Source organism: Cyprinus carpio, chromosome B3 (assembly GCF_018340385.1).
Source record: "Cyprinus carpio isolate SPL01 chromosome B3, ASM1834038v1, whole genome shotgun sequence".
NCBI lineage: Eukaryota > Metazoa > Chordata > Actinopteri > Cypriniformes > Cyprinidae > Cyprinus > Cyprinus carpio.
In genome coordinates this window covers 13698028-13712069 of record NC_056599.1, presented here as the reverse complement: position 1 = coordinate 13712069, position 14042 = coordinate 13698028, and the positions used below count along the sequence as shown (strand labels likewise).

The 14042-nt window shown below is 38.2% G+C and overlaps 2 protein-coding genes and 1 long non-coding RNA gene across 4 annotated transcripts; 1 reads left to right on the top strand and 2 right to left on the bottom strand.

Annotated features, from left to right (window-relative positions):
• Positions 1 to 6446: 6446 nt before the first annotated feature.
• Positions 6447 to 6846, bottom strand: LOC122136493 (dual specificity phosphatase 29-like; the record flags this gene model as incomplete). Its single annotated transcript, XM_042719801.1, has 2 exons — positions 6746 to 6846; positions 6447 to 6634 (listed from the first exon to the last, which is right to left on the bottom strand). Coding segments are annotated over exons 1-2 (270 nt in total), but the record flags the coding sequence as incomplete, so codon positions are not given.
• Positions 6847 to 7774: 928 nt separating this feature from the next.
• Positions 7775 to 9703, bottom strand: LOC122136492. 2 transcript variants are annotated; one of them, XM_042719799.1, is made up of 3 exons: positions 8840 to 9703; positions 8169 to 8549; positions 7775 to 8009 (listed from the first exon to the last, which is right to left on the bottom strand). In XM_042719799.1, exons 1-3 carry the CDS (start codon positions 8961 to 8963, stop codon positions 7900 to 7902), a joined length of 615 nt encoding a protein of 204 aa, XP_042575733.1. In that variant the 5' UTR covers positions 8964 to 9703; the 3' UTR covers positions 7775 to 7899. The 2 variants fall into 2 exon arrangements, with proteins under 2 accessions (XP_042575733.1, XP_042575734.1); XM_042719800.1 differs by having other exon boundaries at positions 8169 to 8540; positions 8840 to 9702.
• Positions 9704 to 11505: 1802 nt separating this feature from the next.
• On the top strand, positions 11506 to 13265 carry LOC122136495. The gene is made up of 3 exons (XR_006154173.1): positions 11506 to 12673; positions 12818 to 12915; positions 13209 to 13265. It is a non-coding gene; the product is annotated as an uncharacterized LOC122136495 (long non-coding RNA).
• Positions 13266 to 14042: the final 777 nt, after the last annotated feature.

Sequence of the window (14042 nt, the reverse complement as noted above, 5' to 3'; positions counted from 1 at the left end):
GGACAGGTTGTCAACTGCTTTCGTAGTAGCTTCGGTCAAGTTCTCGATGGAGATGAGTTTCTGGAAAGTAGCATCTTGTTTAGAGGACAACTCTTGAATGGCATTCAAAATGTCGGCAAAATCACCGCTTTCATTCTTCTTTTTAGTTTTTTTAGAAGGAGGACTTTTTGCAGGAGATGCTGGAAAGGGTGTTGCCAAACAATGTTTTATATCACGAATCGCATCAACCGATGCAGGAGGGTCAGCTAGCACATCCAACCTATTGCTCAGGCCAACTTCAGAAATTAGTTCAACTTCGGCGCCGACATCGACATCCATAACTTTAGATAAACCGTTTCTCTTTCTTCCCATTAGAGGAAAAAAAACAATGCAACACAATGCGGAAACTTTCCTTCGAAGACAGCAAAAAAAGTATAAAGATTTAAAGTCAACTGATTAATCACATTGCTACCACCACCGCCAGAACAGAAATTCACACGTCTATCCTCCACGACGCCATCTTGGCCCCCCCTACGCTTTGGTTTGAAAGACAATAGAGGTCGGGATCGTTACGTCACGTCGCAATGCATTGTGGGAATCGCGGTACGGAAGTAGATGTACGGTATAGTAGCGTATAGTAGGCAGTAGTTAACGTTGGTCATTTGGTCATTAATTTTGGTTATTTTTTGGAAAACGGTTCAGTATTGCTGTATTGTGAACTGCTGTAATCGGTCTCATGATCGACAGGGCAAACCTTATCGGCATTACACCACAGGGAGCAATATCTTTCATTTCAAAAGGGTGGGGTGGTCACGTGAGTGACAAACAGGTGACAGAGGACTGTGGTATTCTTAATCATCTGCTCCCTGGAGACTTGGTGCTGGCGAATCGTGGGTTTGACATTAGGAACAGCGTTGAACGTTGTGTGCTGAAGTGAAAACGGCTGTCTTCACACGAGGCCGCTGTCAGTTGGATGCAAAGGACGTGGAAGACACCAGGAAGATAGCGCACCTTAGGGTTCATGTGGAGAGGGTAAGTGGTTGTATTCGCGGAAAGTACAGCATATTGAACGACACAATTCCACTAAGCATTGTGGTTCCCTGTGAAGGCGAAAACATGGTCTTACTAGACAAAATTGTGCGCGTGTGCTGTGCTCTGACTAATATGTGCCCCAGTGTTGTTATGAAACCATAATGTAACAGGAAAGCTGTACTATTATTATTGTCATTGTTACTGTTATATTGCTGTATGAAGACTGCTGTTCATATTGTTGTTAGAAGTTTGGTGACTATATTATGGCAGTTGTTTAGATAATTCATAGTAACAATATATTGTGCAACATGAAATTGATGTACATAGTTATGATGAGACATGTTGTGTATGGTGTGTGTCTCTCTCTTTCTCTCTCTCTCTCTCTCTCTCACACATTACGTTTTTTTGGCCAGTAAGGGAGTCAGTTTAGTGTCTGTATTCTTTTTTACATTTTTTCTTTTGACCCAGTCCTGAACTTAATTTGCTTTTTGATATTTTTGTGCTGACTGTATTTACCAATTTGAACAACTTGTCTCAAAATAATAAAAAAAAAAAAGAAACAAGAAGTCAGGTGTGACGAATTTATTTATGTCATTCTCCTGGACCCTAGACCTGGGACGTAACGCACAATAAAAACATGTGTACAGAACATGGATTAGTAAACAATAAGAACAAGTGCAGAAGTGCAGAACATTTAAGTAAACAAATAAAAAATAAATAATATTAATAAAATTTATCACCAATCAGACGAGGTCGACGTCACAACTGGAACAAACTTCAAAAATAGGAAGTAAAGCGTCTTGTTTTGGTGAACGTTCGTCAATATTATACCGGATTACAGAACTACCGGACGAAAACAGTGGATTATTGCACGTATGATAGGTGAGTAATTACTCCTGAAGTGTAGGCAAGTAGACAAGCTTCATAGTTCGCAAAATCTGACAAGCTTGTGTGTGTGTCACCACTGATGCTTGGTTAACGTTAACATTACCTTAGTGTGAATGATTGTTTTCTCCACGTTTAATTGTGTTCATAGGGATCGATTCCGCCTATAACCTCGATTTTTTTTAAGTAGCGTTGTTTGGCTTCATTATTAGGTTTGTCTGTATATGGTATAGCCAACTTTTTTTGTCACGTTCCATAACTTTTTCTGGAGACCGGCTGGCTACGCTATTATCTTATTACAAACCGGCTTTGCGTTGCCTCTAAAATGGCCGCCGTTACCCACAATGCACCATTCCATAACGTCTACGCCCGAGCTCTATAGTGCATCAGCACAGCGAAGCTTTTACGGGTTTGGAACGACATTGGGGTAAGTAATTAATGACAAAAATTTTATTTTGCGGTGGAGTATCCCTTTAAGGTTTGGCAAGGAATTTAGACCTGCAGTCGAAATAAACGGGCTATAAGCAAAAATACCACCAAATTGGACACAAATACCCTTGCACTATTAAACTAAATGTATTAGGGCTGTCGTTAATAAAGTGATAGAAAATGAAATGAAAAGGCTAGATTGCAGCATTAAATTTATATCTGTTCATGCTGGGCATCAGATTTCTTTTTATGCGGTTTTTCAGCATTATAACCAATCACACATGATTATGTTGAGCTTATGAATGCAATGGCCAATCAGAGGCATTTAGATTAGTCATCGCTGTTCGGTACGTGCCTTTCCACTATCTCCGACAGATGTGCTTTACAAGAAGATATAACAGTCCAACTAATACCATCAAGATTGAGAAAAATCCATACAATAAAAGTGAGTCTTGAGAAGAGATTTAAGAGGATACCATGCTTACCTGCCTAAGATCCCTAGGCAGGGAGTTCCACAGCTTAGGGGCACAAACAGCAAAAGCGCGGTCACCTTTAGTGACAAGTCAAGATTTTGGAACCATAAATGGGCCCTACAGACGATCTCAAAATGTGATCAGACTCATAAGGACTTAAAAAAATCACAAATATAGGCAGGAGCCTGACCCTTCAATGCTTTAAAAACAAGCAGTAAAATCTTAAAATCAATTCTACAACTCAGGCCATCAATGAAGGGCAGCAAGAATGGGTTTAATGTGGTCACTTTTCTTACAGTTTTTACAATCACTTTGTTACTATTTACAGAACCTTGATGTCATTTTTCACAACTCTAGACACAAAACTCACAACCAATGATCAAAATGCACATTTTTCAAAACTCTAACCCTTTTCTCAGTTGCTTGGATACAATAGACATAAAACTTCGATCATTTGTTCATTCAACAAAAATCTCCTGTTCAATATGACACAACTTAACATCAAAGTACTACTATTTCAAAAAGCAATTCACACATTACATTTCAAATGAGTGTCTATTCATTTCCTTACAATGATATAACTATCAATTGATACAACTGCTCAAAATGATAAGTAACTGTTGCATTACTCTTATTGCATAGTTGTATGGAAACAGACAAACAATCTTCCATGTTTACTGTAAATCATGAAAATTTCAAGATAACGAGATTCATTGTCACCAATTAGCATGGAGCATGAACCAATTAATCTACAATATCCATTGATGTAGCCAAATATTTTATCATCAGACACTGTCTCTATGGCCCCAAATACTGTACCACCTTTTCAGACTATTTACAGTATTGACAGTACTGCACTGTATAGATGCAGGCCCTTGTAATTGCTTGTCCAGTTCTGCCAACTCGTTACTGATGATTGAGTGAACATTGTGGAATGAGTATATAGTAATATAGTATATAGTAATTGGGATCCAATTGCAAGAGCAAAGTGATATGTAACATGGAGCCAGCAGGTGATCCAGGTCACAATAGAGGTCAAGCAGTGGTGGGAGGAAGATGAGGAAGACGTGTTGGTCAAAGGAATGGCAGAGGACAGGCACCCCTTCTGAGAGGTGGTCGTGGGCCTCGTTTGAGAGGTGTGGGGGAACATGGTAGAGGACAGGCACTCCTTCTGAGAGATGGTCGTGGGCCTCGTTTGAGAGGTGTGGGGGAACGTGGTAGAGGACAAGGCCACGGACCAAGACAGCGGCAGCAACAGCATAAAGTGTCCAATGAAATTCGGGCAATAGTTGTAGATCATGTCATAAATCATGGCATGACAATGACTGAGGCGGCTACAATGATACAACCAAACCTCAGAAGGTCAACCATGGCCTCAATAATCAGAACTTTCCGCAATGAGAACCGGTAAGTTATCAGCATGCACTAAACATTATGCTACTCTCAATTGTCAAATGACTGCATACCAATGTGTATCACAGAATAGGTGATGTGACCAAGTGTCTTCTTATTCTAATGCTCCCTGTAGAATTGTGACCAGGCCAAACAGTGGAGGCAGAGGCAAAATTCTAACTGACCAACAAGAGCAGGCTGTGGTCGATTTGGTTCGGGCCAGAAATGATATTCGCCTTACAGAAATTCGCCAGCATATCTTGGATAATGAAGACGGTCGGAATTTCATTGGCCAGCGGGCAACCATCCAAGTACCTGGACAACGTGGGGCCAACATTACCATGTGTGCGACTATATCAGAAGATGGTGTGGTGGGACGCAGACCTCATATCTCATATTGGACCATATAATGCAGCTCTCCTTGTCACCTTTCTTGATGAGCTCGATCAGGTTTGTAGAGCTGAAGGTGTGACCTATGTCATTGTGTGGGACAATGTCAGGTTCCATCATGCTCATGTGGTGCAAGCATGGTTCCAGGCCCATGCACAATTTACCATTCTGTATTTACCTCCATACTCTCCCTTCCTTAACCCGATTGAGGAATTTTTCTCCGCATGGAGATGGAAGGTTCATGATAGGCACCCTCATGAACAAGTCACTCTTCTCCAGGCCATGGATGACGCCTGCAATGACATCACAGCAGACCAGTTTCAGGCCTGGATTCGCCATGCCAGAAGGTTTTTTCCAAGATGTTTGGCTAATGAAAACATCCATTGTGATGTAGATGAGAACCTGTGGCCAAATCCACAACACAGAGTTGACGACAATGTAGAAGTACAGTAATCACTCTTACAGTACAAGCAAGACGAGGAACACTGCATTTGATGTTGTACAGTACTGTCTTTTCTATTTCATAGCTAATTATTTTTGCTTTGATTCAAATAAACCTTTGTTCAGTGATTCCACTGTGTCTGTAGTATTCTCTCTACTACTGCAGTACTTTTACAGAGATGTATTTACTGAACATGTAGTACCATAATGAAACCTGTATCACCTATTTTGCTCTACAATATTTAATGACTGTACAAACAATGACACAGTGAAACTATCGGTTGCTTGTGTGTGGGTGATCTATAGTTATGTTTCAATGGTATTTCACAGTAAATTTGTGTTTTGAACCAATGATTGTGCAAATGCAAGATTTCTTTAAAGATGTGAATGCACAATGCAATGTTTTGAACATTAGACAGCCTGCGTTACAAGTGATAACCGTTTTGAGTTTTGTGTCTAGAGTTTTGAAAAATGACATCAAGGTTCTGAAAATAGTAGCAAAGTGATTGTAAAAAACTGTAGTATGTTCTAAAAGCCAAGCAGCAGCGTTTTGAATCAGATGCATTCTTTGGAGGTTTCGCCTGGTAATACCAGAATAAAGTGCATTACAATAATCAAGTCTGGAGGAGATAAGCATGAATAACATTTTCTAAATCTGCAAAAGAAAGAAATGACTTAATCTTTGTTAGCTGCCTCAGTTGTGCAAAGCAAGACTGAATACAAGGCATTTGAATACAATTTAGACACATTTTTATTTTATTTTGACCAAATGGATTGATTTTACATATTTGTAACTTAAATATTTGTTTTTATTTTGCTTTATTTGTTTTTTCTTTGATTTTTTATTTGATTGTCGGTTGCTTCAAGCAGCCTAAGTTGGGCCTGATGCTTTTCTTGCTTGGAATTTTAAACAAGACCTTCAAGCTCTTCTCCACAGTCGCAGCATTCAGGATGTGGGTAATACCCATCCCTTTCAGTTTGGCTCAGTTTCTTGCTGTCTCTCTGCACAAGGACATAACAGTCTAGATTAGTCTTTCATTAAAGGGGATACACAATGTAAAATTATAAAACAACTCTGACAGTGAGAGAAATATGACTGCTGTTTGATTCCTGTTCATACTGTATTATATGTCATATGTGGCAGTCAATGTGTTGTAGACTTACTCATTTCCAATGAAGACATTTGGCCAGACCTCAGTGACAGGTGTGCAGCCCAATGTATATTCATCCAGGCGATCCTGAAGTTGAAGGACGCTTTGAGAGACATGACTTTCTAACACTGAAAGTTCTTTTGTCACCTGAGGTTCTGGTTTAGGTATGCTTGGACCTGACTCACACAATGGTTCTGGAACAGGTTGTGCAACTGGGTCCTCTTCGTTTTTTGTTTCATCTTTGTTGATCTGTTTTCTTAGCTGTAGTTTTCCGCTGTGTTACAAGGTTTGAATTGAGGGTTATCAGCTGCTTCAAGAAGTCCCTGTTTGGCCTGATCCATCTCTTGTCTATGACGTGGTCGATGGCATCCTCCAACAACATTTCATGGTGGATCATCAGGTATGCCAGAAAAAATGTGGCAGAGCGGCTGACGCCATCCATGCAGTGCACTAACAACTTATCTGAGAAAAAAAAAAAGAAAGAAAGACATTCAAAACAAATTCATCCAAAACACAGTTTGTCACTAGGATAGATAAATGATGGATAAATTGTGTATGTGTGTCAGCTCTTACTTCCTGTGTTACTCAGGGCCTTGTGGATGAATTCCGAAGCTGGGAATAAGTCATTGTTGACGTCAAACCTGTGTTCAACCATTACAAGCACACCACAGTAAGTGATGCTTTCATTTTCTTTCTTCAGCGACAGCAGAGACACTAATATTCCGCCTTTATATCACCTGAGGTTCCTGGTGTAGGATATTCCTTGTATGCCGCAGTGTTCAGGCTGTGAGTAATACCCATCTCCTTCAGTTTGATCTTGGTCCATTGCTGTCTCTCTGCACAAGAACACAACCAGCCTAGATAGGTTTCTTTTGAATAGGATTTACAGTGAAGAATTCCCTGTTATGAAAGAAGTGTGTTGACGTCGATCATTTCCAATGAAGACACTGGTGGCCACACCTCAGTGACAGGTGTCCATTGCACTCTACATTTGCACATGCGACGCTGCAGTTGGAAATCTGAGAAAAAAAGAAATTGTTTATGTAACATTCAACGGCAAATGTCACTTGAGTTTCTGTTTTCACTTGAGGTTCAGGACCATGATAACCTGCGATGTGTGTCAGCTCTTCTTCCTCAACTCAGGGCCTTGTTCATGAATGCTTCGAAGCTGGGACATAAGTCATTGCTGACGTCAAACCTGTGTTCAACCATTACAAGCACACCACAGTAAGTGATGTTTTTCTGGAAGGATATTTTCCGCTTTCCATCTTCTTCTGGAAGAATGCACAGATTGCTTTCTTGTACTTATTTTCAGTGTTCAGGATGCAAGTAATACCCTCTCCTTCAGTTTGACTCGGTCCATTGCTGTCTCCTCTGCACAAGAACACAACAGCCTAGATTAGTCTTTCATTAAATTGGATCTTACAGTGAGGAATTAAAAAACAATATGAAAGAAGTGTGTTGACTTACTCATTTCCAATGAAGACACTTCATGCCACCTCGGTGACAGGTGTCCATTGCACTCTACATTTGCACATGATGTCGACGCTCCAGTTGGAAAATGTTTAAAGGGAAATTGTTATTTAACATTGACGGCTCTGTTGTTTGAGTTTCTGTTTTTCACTTGAGGTTCAGGACCATTTGGACCTGCGACACACAACTGTTCTTCATCAACCAGATCCATTTCAGCTTCTGCTTCAGGATCTGGGACACACGATGGCTCTGGATCAGGCTGTGCTGGGATCCCAATAGGCTCCACTCTGTTTTTCTGGAAGGGTTTTTTTCACAGCCTTCCATCTTCTTTGGAAGAATGCACAGATTTTGCTGTTCTTCCTCACTTATATTTCAGATAAAAGAAGAAAAGCAAATAATAAGCTATTAAAAACACCTCTAACAACAGATGAAACACATATATATGCTACACATATTCCAAATTCCACATTTTTGTTTGCATCTCACTGTAGTAATGTATTTCAAATGGTCTGTTGACATTCACCTGTTGGGCTTGCCTTCTCATTTGTTGCAGGAGAAATATTCATGCCACCCTGATCATTTCCATTCTCTGAGATGGTGCTGCTGATGTCAGCCTTCAGGTGCACATCTCTCTTTTGTGTGGACTCTGTTGTCACTTGAGTTTTTTGAGTTTCTGTTGTCACTTGAGGTGTAGGATCACTTGGGCCTGCAACACACAATTGCTCTGCATCAACCAGATCCACTTGAAGTTTTGGTCGAGGACCTGGTACACACGATGACTCTGGAACAGGCTGTGCTGAGATCCCAGTAGGCTCCACGCTGTTTTTCTGAAAGGGTTTTTTCACAGTCTTCCATGTTCTTCGGAAGAATGCAGAGGTTTTGTTGCTCTTCCTCACTTTAGTATCTTCCGATAAAAGAAGAAAACAAATAATAAGCTATTAGAAACACCTCTAACCACAGATTATACATGAATAATTAGTCTAACTTGTAAGATTGTGCTAATGTTGTGCTGTCTGAATACATATTGAGTACATGCAGTTGTTATTAGTGGATAATATATATATATATATATATATATATATATATATATATATATATATATATATATATATATATATATATATATATATATATATATATAAACTACACATATTTATATTTTTATCACATTTCAAATGTTCTGTTGACATTCACCTGTTGGGCTTGCCTTCTCATTGGTTGCAGGAGAAATATTCATGCCACCCTGATCATTTCCATTCTCTGAGATGGTGCTGCTGATGTCAGCCTTCAGGTGCACATCTCTCTTTTGTGTGGACATGATGTCTGATGTACTCTATAGTACTGTCAGATATTGTTGTCAAACTGTATCTGATATTATCAGATGTACAGTTGTCAAACTTTTTATGATACACACTGACAACAGACAGTGTGTATAAACTGTTTTTCTAAACACTGAATATAGCTGAATATAACACTGAACACTAGCTGTATAGTCTGGCGTCTGTACACAGTATTCGTAGACTTTCGCTTAGACTCGCGGCTTTGTTCTTTGCTCTATGACTCCTCGCCTCGGCTCGGATTATCACTGAACCTGGAAACTGAAGATGGTGCGAGTGCTCGGCTCCTTTTAAGCAGTCTGTTTTATGACGTAGAGAGCTCAGCTCCTTTTAAGCAGTCTGTTCTATGACGTAATCAAACGGCTAGTCTCGTTGTAGTTCAACAGTTGCCATAGAAACGGAATGTTTACTACAAACGGCGGAGACACCGATTGAGCGAATGATCTGTCAGTGGTTGATTTCAAACACATTACCGCTTTACTTGGTTTACACATATTTCTAAGAAAATACATTTTACGCTAAATAACGTTATATTTAAAACGTTAATTATGTTTATAGCCGTTGTTTACGTTCTGGCTTCTCCCGCTGTTGTAGACTTTTATGTAAGCCAAACAAAGCATTTACTTACAAAAATGTTTTGGTGGAGCAAAGACGGAAAGTGTATAAAGGGACACTCCATCCCAAATGAACATTTTGTCATTATTCACTTACCCCCATGTCGTTCCAAACCCGTAAAAGCTTGTTCGTCTTTGGAACACAATTTAAGATATTTTGGATGAAAACCGGTAGGCTTGAGACTGTCCCATAGACTGCCAAGTAAGTAACACTGTCAAGGTCCAGGAAAGTATGAAAAGCATCGTCAGAATAGTCCATCTGCCATCAGTGATTCAACTGTAACGTTATGAAGCGACGAGAATACTTTTTGTACACGAAGAAAACAAAATAACAACTTTACTCAACAATTCCTCTCCTCTGTGTCTCTGCAAATCAGCATAGCGCCATTTTGGCAAATCTGAGTAGTACACAGGTATCGCAAGCCGTTTTAGCATTTAAAACTTGTTTTTGACTATCCATAAATATAATTTCAGATAGTCACAATTGTAATTCCAGATATCTATATTGCAATTATGACTCGTCGTAATTGGAATTAAGATATCTACAATGTGATTATGACTAGTCATAATACACATTCCAGATATCTACAATGCTATTACGACTAGTCATAATCTTCCATTGAAAAATATTTGCAGATATCTTCAAATTAGTTTTGAGTAGTCGTAATTCAAATTCAAGATATCTTTAAATATGGTTTGACTAGTCAAAATACAATTTAAGATATCTTTAATTCAAAAATTTTAAAGATATCCAAATTACATTTGTAGATATCTTGAATTGGAATTTTGAATAGGCAAATCATATTTAAAGATATCTTGAATTGGAATTATGACTAGTCAAAACCCATTTAAAGATATATGCAATTTAATTATGGATATCCAAAACAGATTTTTGACTTGGAAGAACTATATTTGGAGATATCTTCATTTAGCTTTGTGACTAGGCGTAATTGCAATGTAGATGTCTGGAATTAACAATTTGACTAGTCAAAATAGGTTTATAGATATCTAAAATGTGCATGCAAATACACCTTTGTTGAGCCCCACCTTAAACATTTTATTTAACCAATCCTGGCTTGGAAACTGTTGTCATTCGCAGTTTTGTCTAAGAGTTGTATAATAAAGGTCTCGCGTCTTTGGGTGATTTTAAACTGTTTTATGCAGAAGTAATCAGCAAGGTTTCAGATAAAAAATCGGCAGCTGGCAGCAGGAAGTGGTTGCCATTGACAGCTGGAAGGTAGGCGGGACCTGCCACTCGATGGCAGCCAATCAGTATCGACCAACGTGGACGCAACCAATTGCAGCCAAACAGTGTTGCCAACTTAGCAATTTTGTTGCTAAATTTAGCAACTTTTCAGACTACCCTAGCAACTTTTTCTTCCAAAAGCACCTAGCAACAAATTTAGCATTTTTTTTTTTTTATTTGGGTTATTTTATTTTCTTTTTATAATTGAATCTTTTTATAAAAGGCACACATTTTCCATCTAAATTTCACAAAAAGAGGAAAGCAATACACCTTGATACACCTTGTTTTACCTATGATTGTTGATCAATCAGTACTCTGTAAGAAAACATATATCATATATATAAATATATATTTCTATATCTAGAAAAAATGAAAAAGATAGGCTACTAGTAATTTTCCAGGACATTTTCCATTATCCGTTGTAACCCTGTAACCCGAAACACAAAATCCAATGCGTAATTGAAAATTGAAAAAATGCAGGTAAAAACCTGTGAATTCTTTTCTTAGAGTGTAGCATACTGACTACTAATACACTGGTTAAAACTAGTTCAGAATGTGTAGTTTTACTAGTTTACTAGCTAATAAAAAAAACTTGTAATCATTCAAAAATGTGTAAGTATTCAATAATTCAATATTGTATATAAAAATTGTTATTTATTTTAACATTATATTATGCATTTATATTATTTTACGAACAAATGTAATGTAAAAATATATTTTTTACTGAGATTTGATGTAGTGACAATTTTGCGTCGTGATTATGTAATGAAGTCATCACGCAATGACATCACAATGTCATTTAGCAACTTTTAGCAACAAAACAACCTTCCTTTAGCAACTTTCCCTGAAAATTAGTTGGCAACAGTGCAGCCAAATGCTTCAGTAATGGCGGCGATTGATCGAGCGGTAAGTTCGGAAATTGGTGACCGGAGTAATGAATAATTTTTGCATTGTAAGTTTGATTTTTTTAATTGTTATCTTAGTGAATGACAGCGTAACTTTGCCTACTTTAGTTTAATTGTTCAGTGTAATCTAATTAGTGGTAGAATCGTAGTTTGTGTACAATGTTACATCATGTATAATTGTTGCTGTTAGTATGTTAGGGGGCTAACATTAACTTCAAATATTACGTTTAACGTACCATTAAATATTAACGTTTGTTAACGTGTTAAAAGAGTCTATTGAATAATAAAAAACGAATGTTGTTTGACTGGAATTATAGAAGATACACATGCAACACTAACCATATATTTCTGTGAGTTTAGTCTTTCAGGAGATTGTCTGATATCCATTAACTAATTGATTCTTCTTTTAAGAACTGTATCTATGTTCAGGTTTACATACTGTATAATTCTGTTCAATGGGGAGAAAAAACTGTTCTGTGTTCCAGTTGAACTTCTAAGCATGTGAATGCAAAACACTTGGTTGTCTTATTTATTTTTTATTTTTTTAATCTAAACAAAATATAATGGAACTGTTCATCATTCCTTATAACTTTTAGGTCTGGTTTCACAGACAGGGCTTGGATTAAGCCAGGATTAGGCCGTAGTTAAAGTAGAACATTGAAGTAGCTTTTATAAGCGTGCCTTAGAAAAAAAAAAAAAACATTACTGATGTGCATCTTGAGACAAAACCACATTACTGACATATTTTTGTTTTGTTTATGATGCCCAATAGTTGCCAGATGCTGTCCTGTCGGGAAATTCTTCTTCACGTGGTCCTGGAGGAGGGTGATGCTGCATTATTAAATCTGTCTCTGGTTTGTTACAAATTCAGAAGTCTGGAGTATACAGACTCATTTGAAAGAGGCCACACCTCTGCTGGGTTGACAGTATGTGTTTATTTATTTATTTATTTTTTACATATTTGATTAGAGGTTTAAAATGGTGCCATACCATTCAATTTGTCAGATGCCATGTCTGAATGTTTATCTTTGTAATAATACTGTTTTTATGCTCCTCATCTCAATATACAGGTGTAACAAAATGGAGAACAAGTCTGAGCCATGCCAGGAATTCTTCAAAATGTACACACTGCAGCCCTGCGATGAGGTTTACAAGAACTGCTTACCAGGTTTGCAAATTAAGCATGAAAATGTGATCAGTGCTAGATACATAATGACAAAATGCAATGAGATTAATCATTAATATGGCTGTGCATGCATGTCTACTGTTAATAAAGCAATTTAGGTATAAATGTCACCGTTTTCTTATGAATAATAAAATGCAGCAGCTAGAGTTCTTACTAGAACCAGGAAGTATGACCATATTAGCCTGGTTCTGTCAACAGTGCACTGGCTACCTGTTAAACATTTGTATAGATATTAAAATCTTAAATTATATTAATGTTTCTCTCTTATTCCAAAGGTCACCGTAGCCACCAGTTCCAGTCTGTATCCAGATCAGAGGGTCACTGCAGTCACCTGGATCGAGTATGTATCCAGATCAGATGGTGGATCAGCACCTAGAGAGGACCTCTACAGCCCTGAAAGACAGCGGAGACCAGGACAACTAGAGCCCCAGAGACAGATCCCCTGTAAAGACCTTATCTCAGACTTGTCCACTGGGACAAGACCACAGGAAACAGATGATTCTTCTGCACAATCTGACTTTGCTGCAGTCTGAAATTGAACTCCTGGTTTTGTCTGGTCAGAGGAGAACTGGCCCCCCGACTGAGCCTGGTTTCTCCCAAGGTTTTTTCTCCATTCTGTCACTGATGGAGTTTTGGTTCCTTGCCGCTGTCGCCTCTGGCTTGCTTAGTTGGAGACACTTCATTTACAGCGATATCGTTGACTTGATTGCAAATTATTGCACAGATACTATTTAAACTGAACTGAGCTGCATGATGACATCACTGAATTCAATGATGAACTGCCTTTAACTAAAAAATTGGTGTTTACTATTGTCCTTCTGCATTATTGACACACTATTTTCCTATGTAATACTGTTCAGTAGCTTTGACACAATCGGTTTTATTAAATGCACTATATAAATAAAGGAGACTTGACTTGACTATGTTGAAAGATGAAAAATAGGAGAGATGCACACCCATCCAGGGTTTTGCAGTGATTGGTGCAAGATGCTGGAGGAGTAACTCTGTATAACTCATCAGTTCTGATCTGAGATTTTTGTAAATACCTCAGGATTGTTGTTAGTGATTCTGATTGATATTTTCGTCTGCTTGCTTACTGGATGTATATT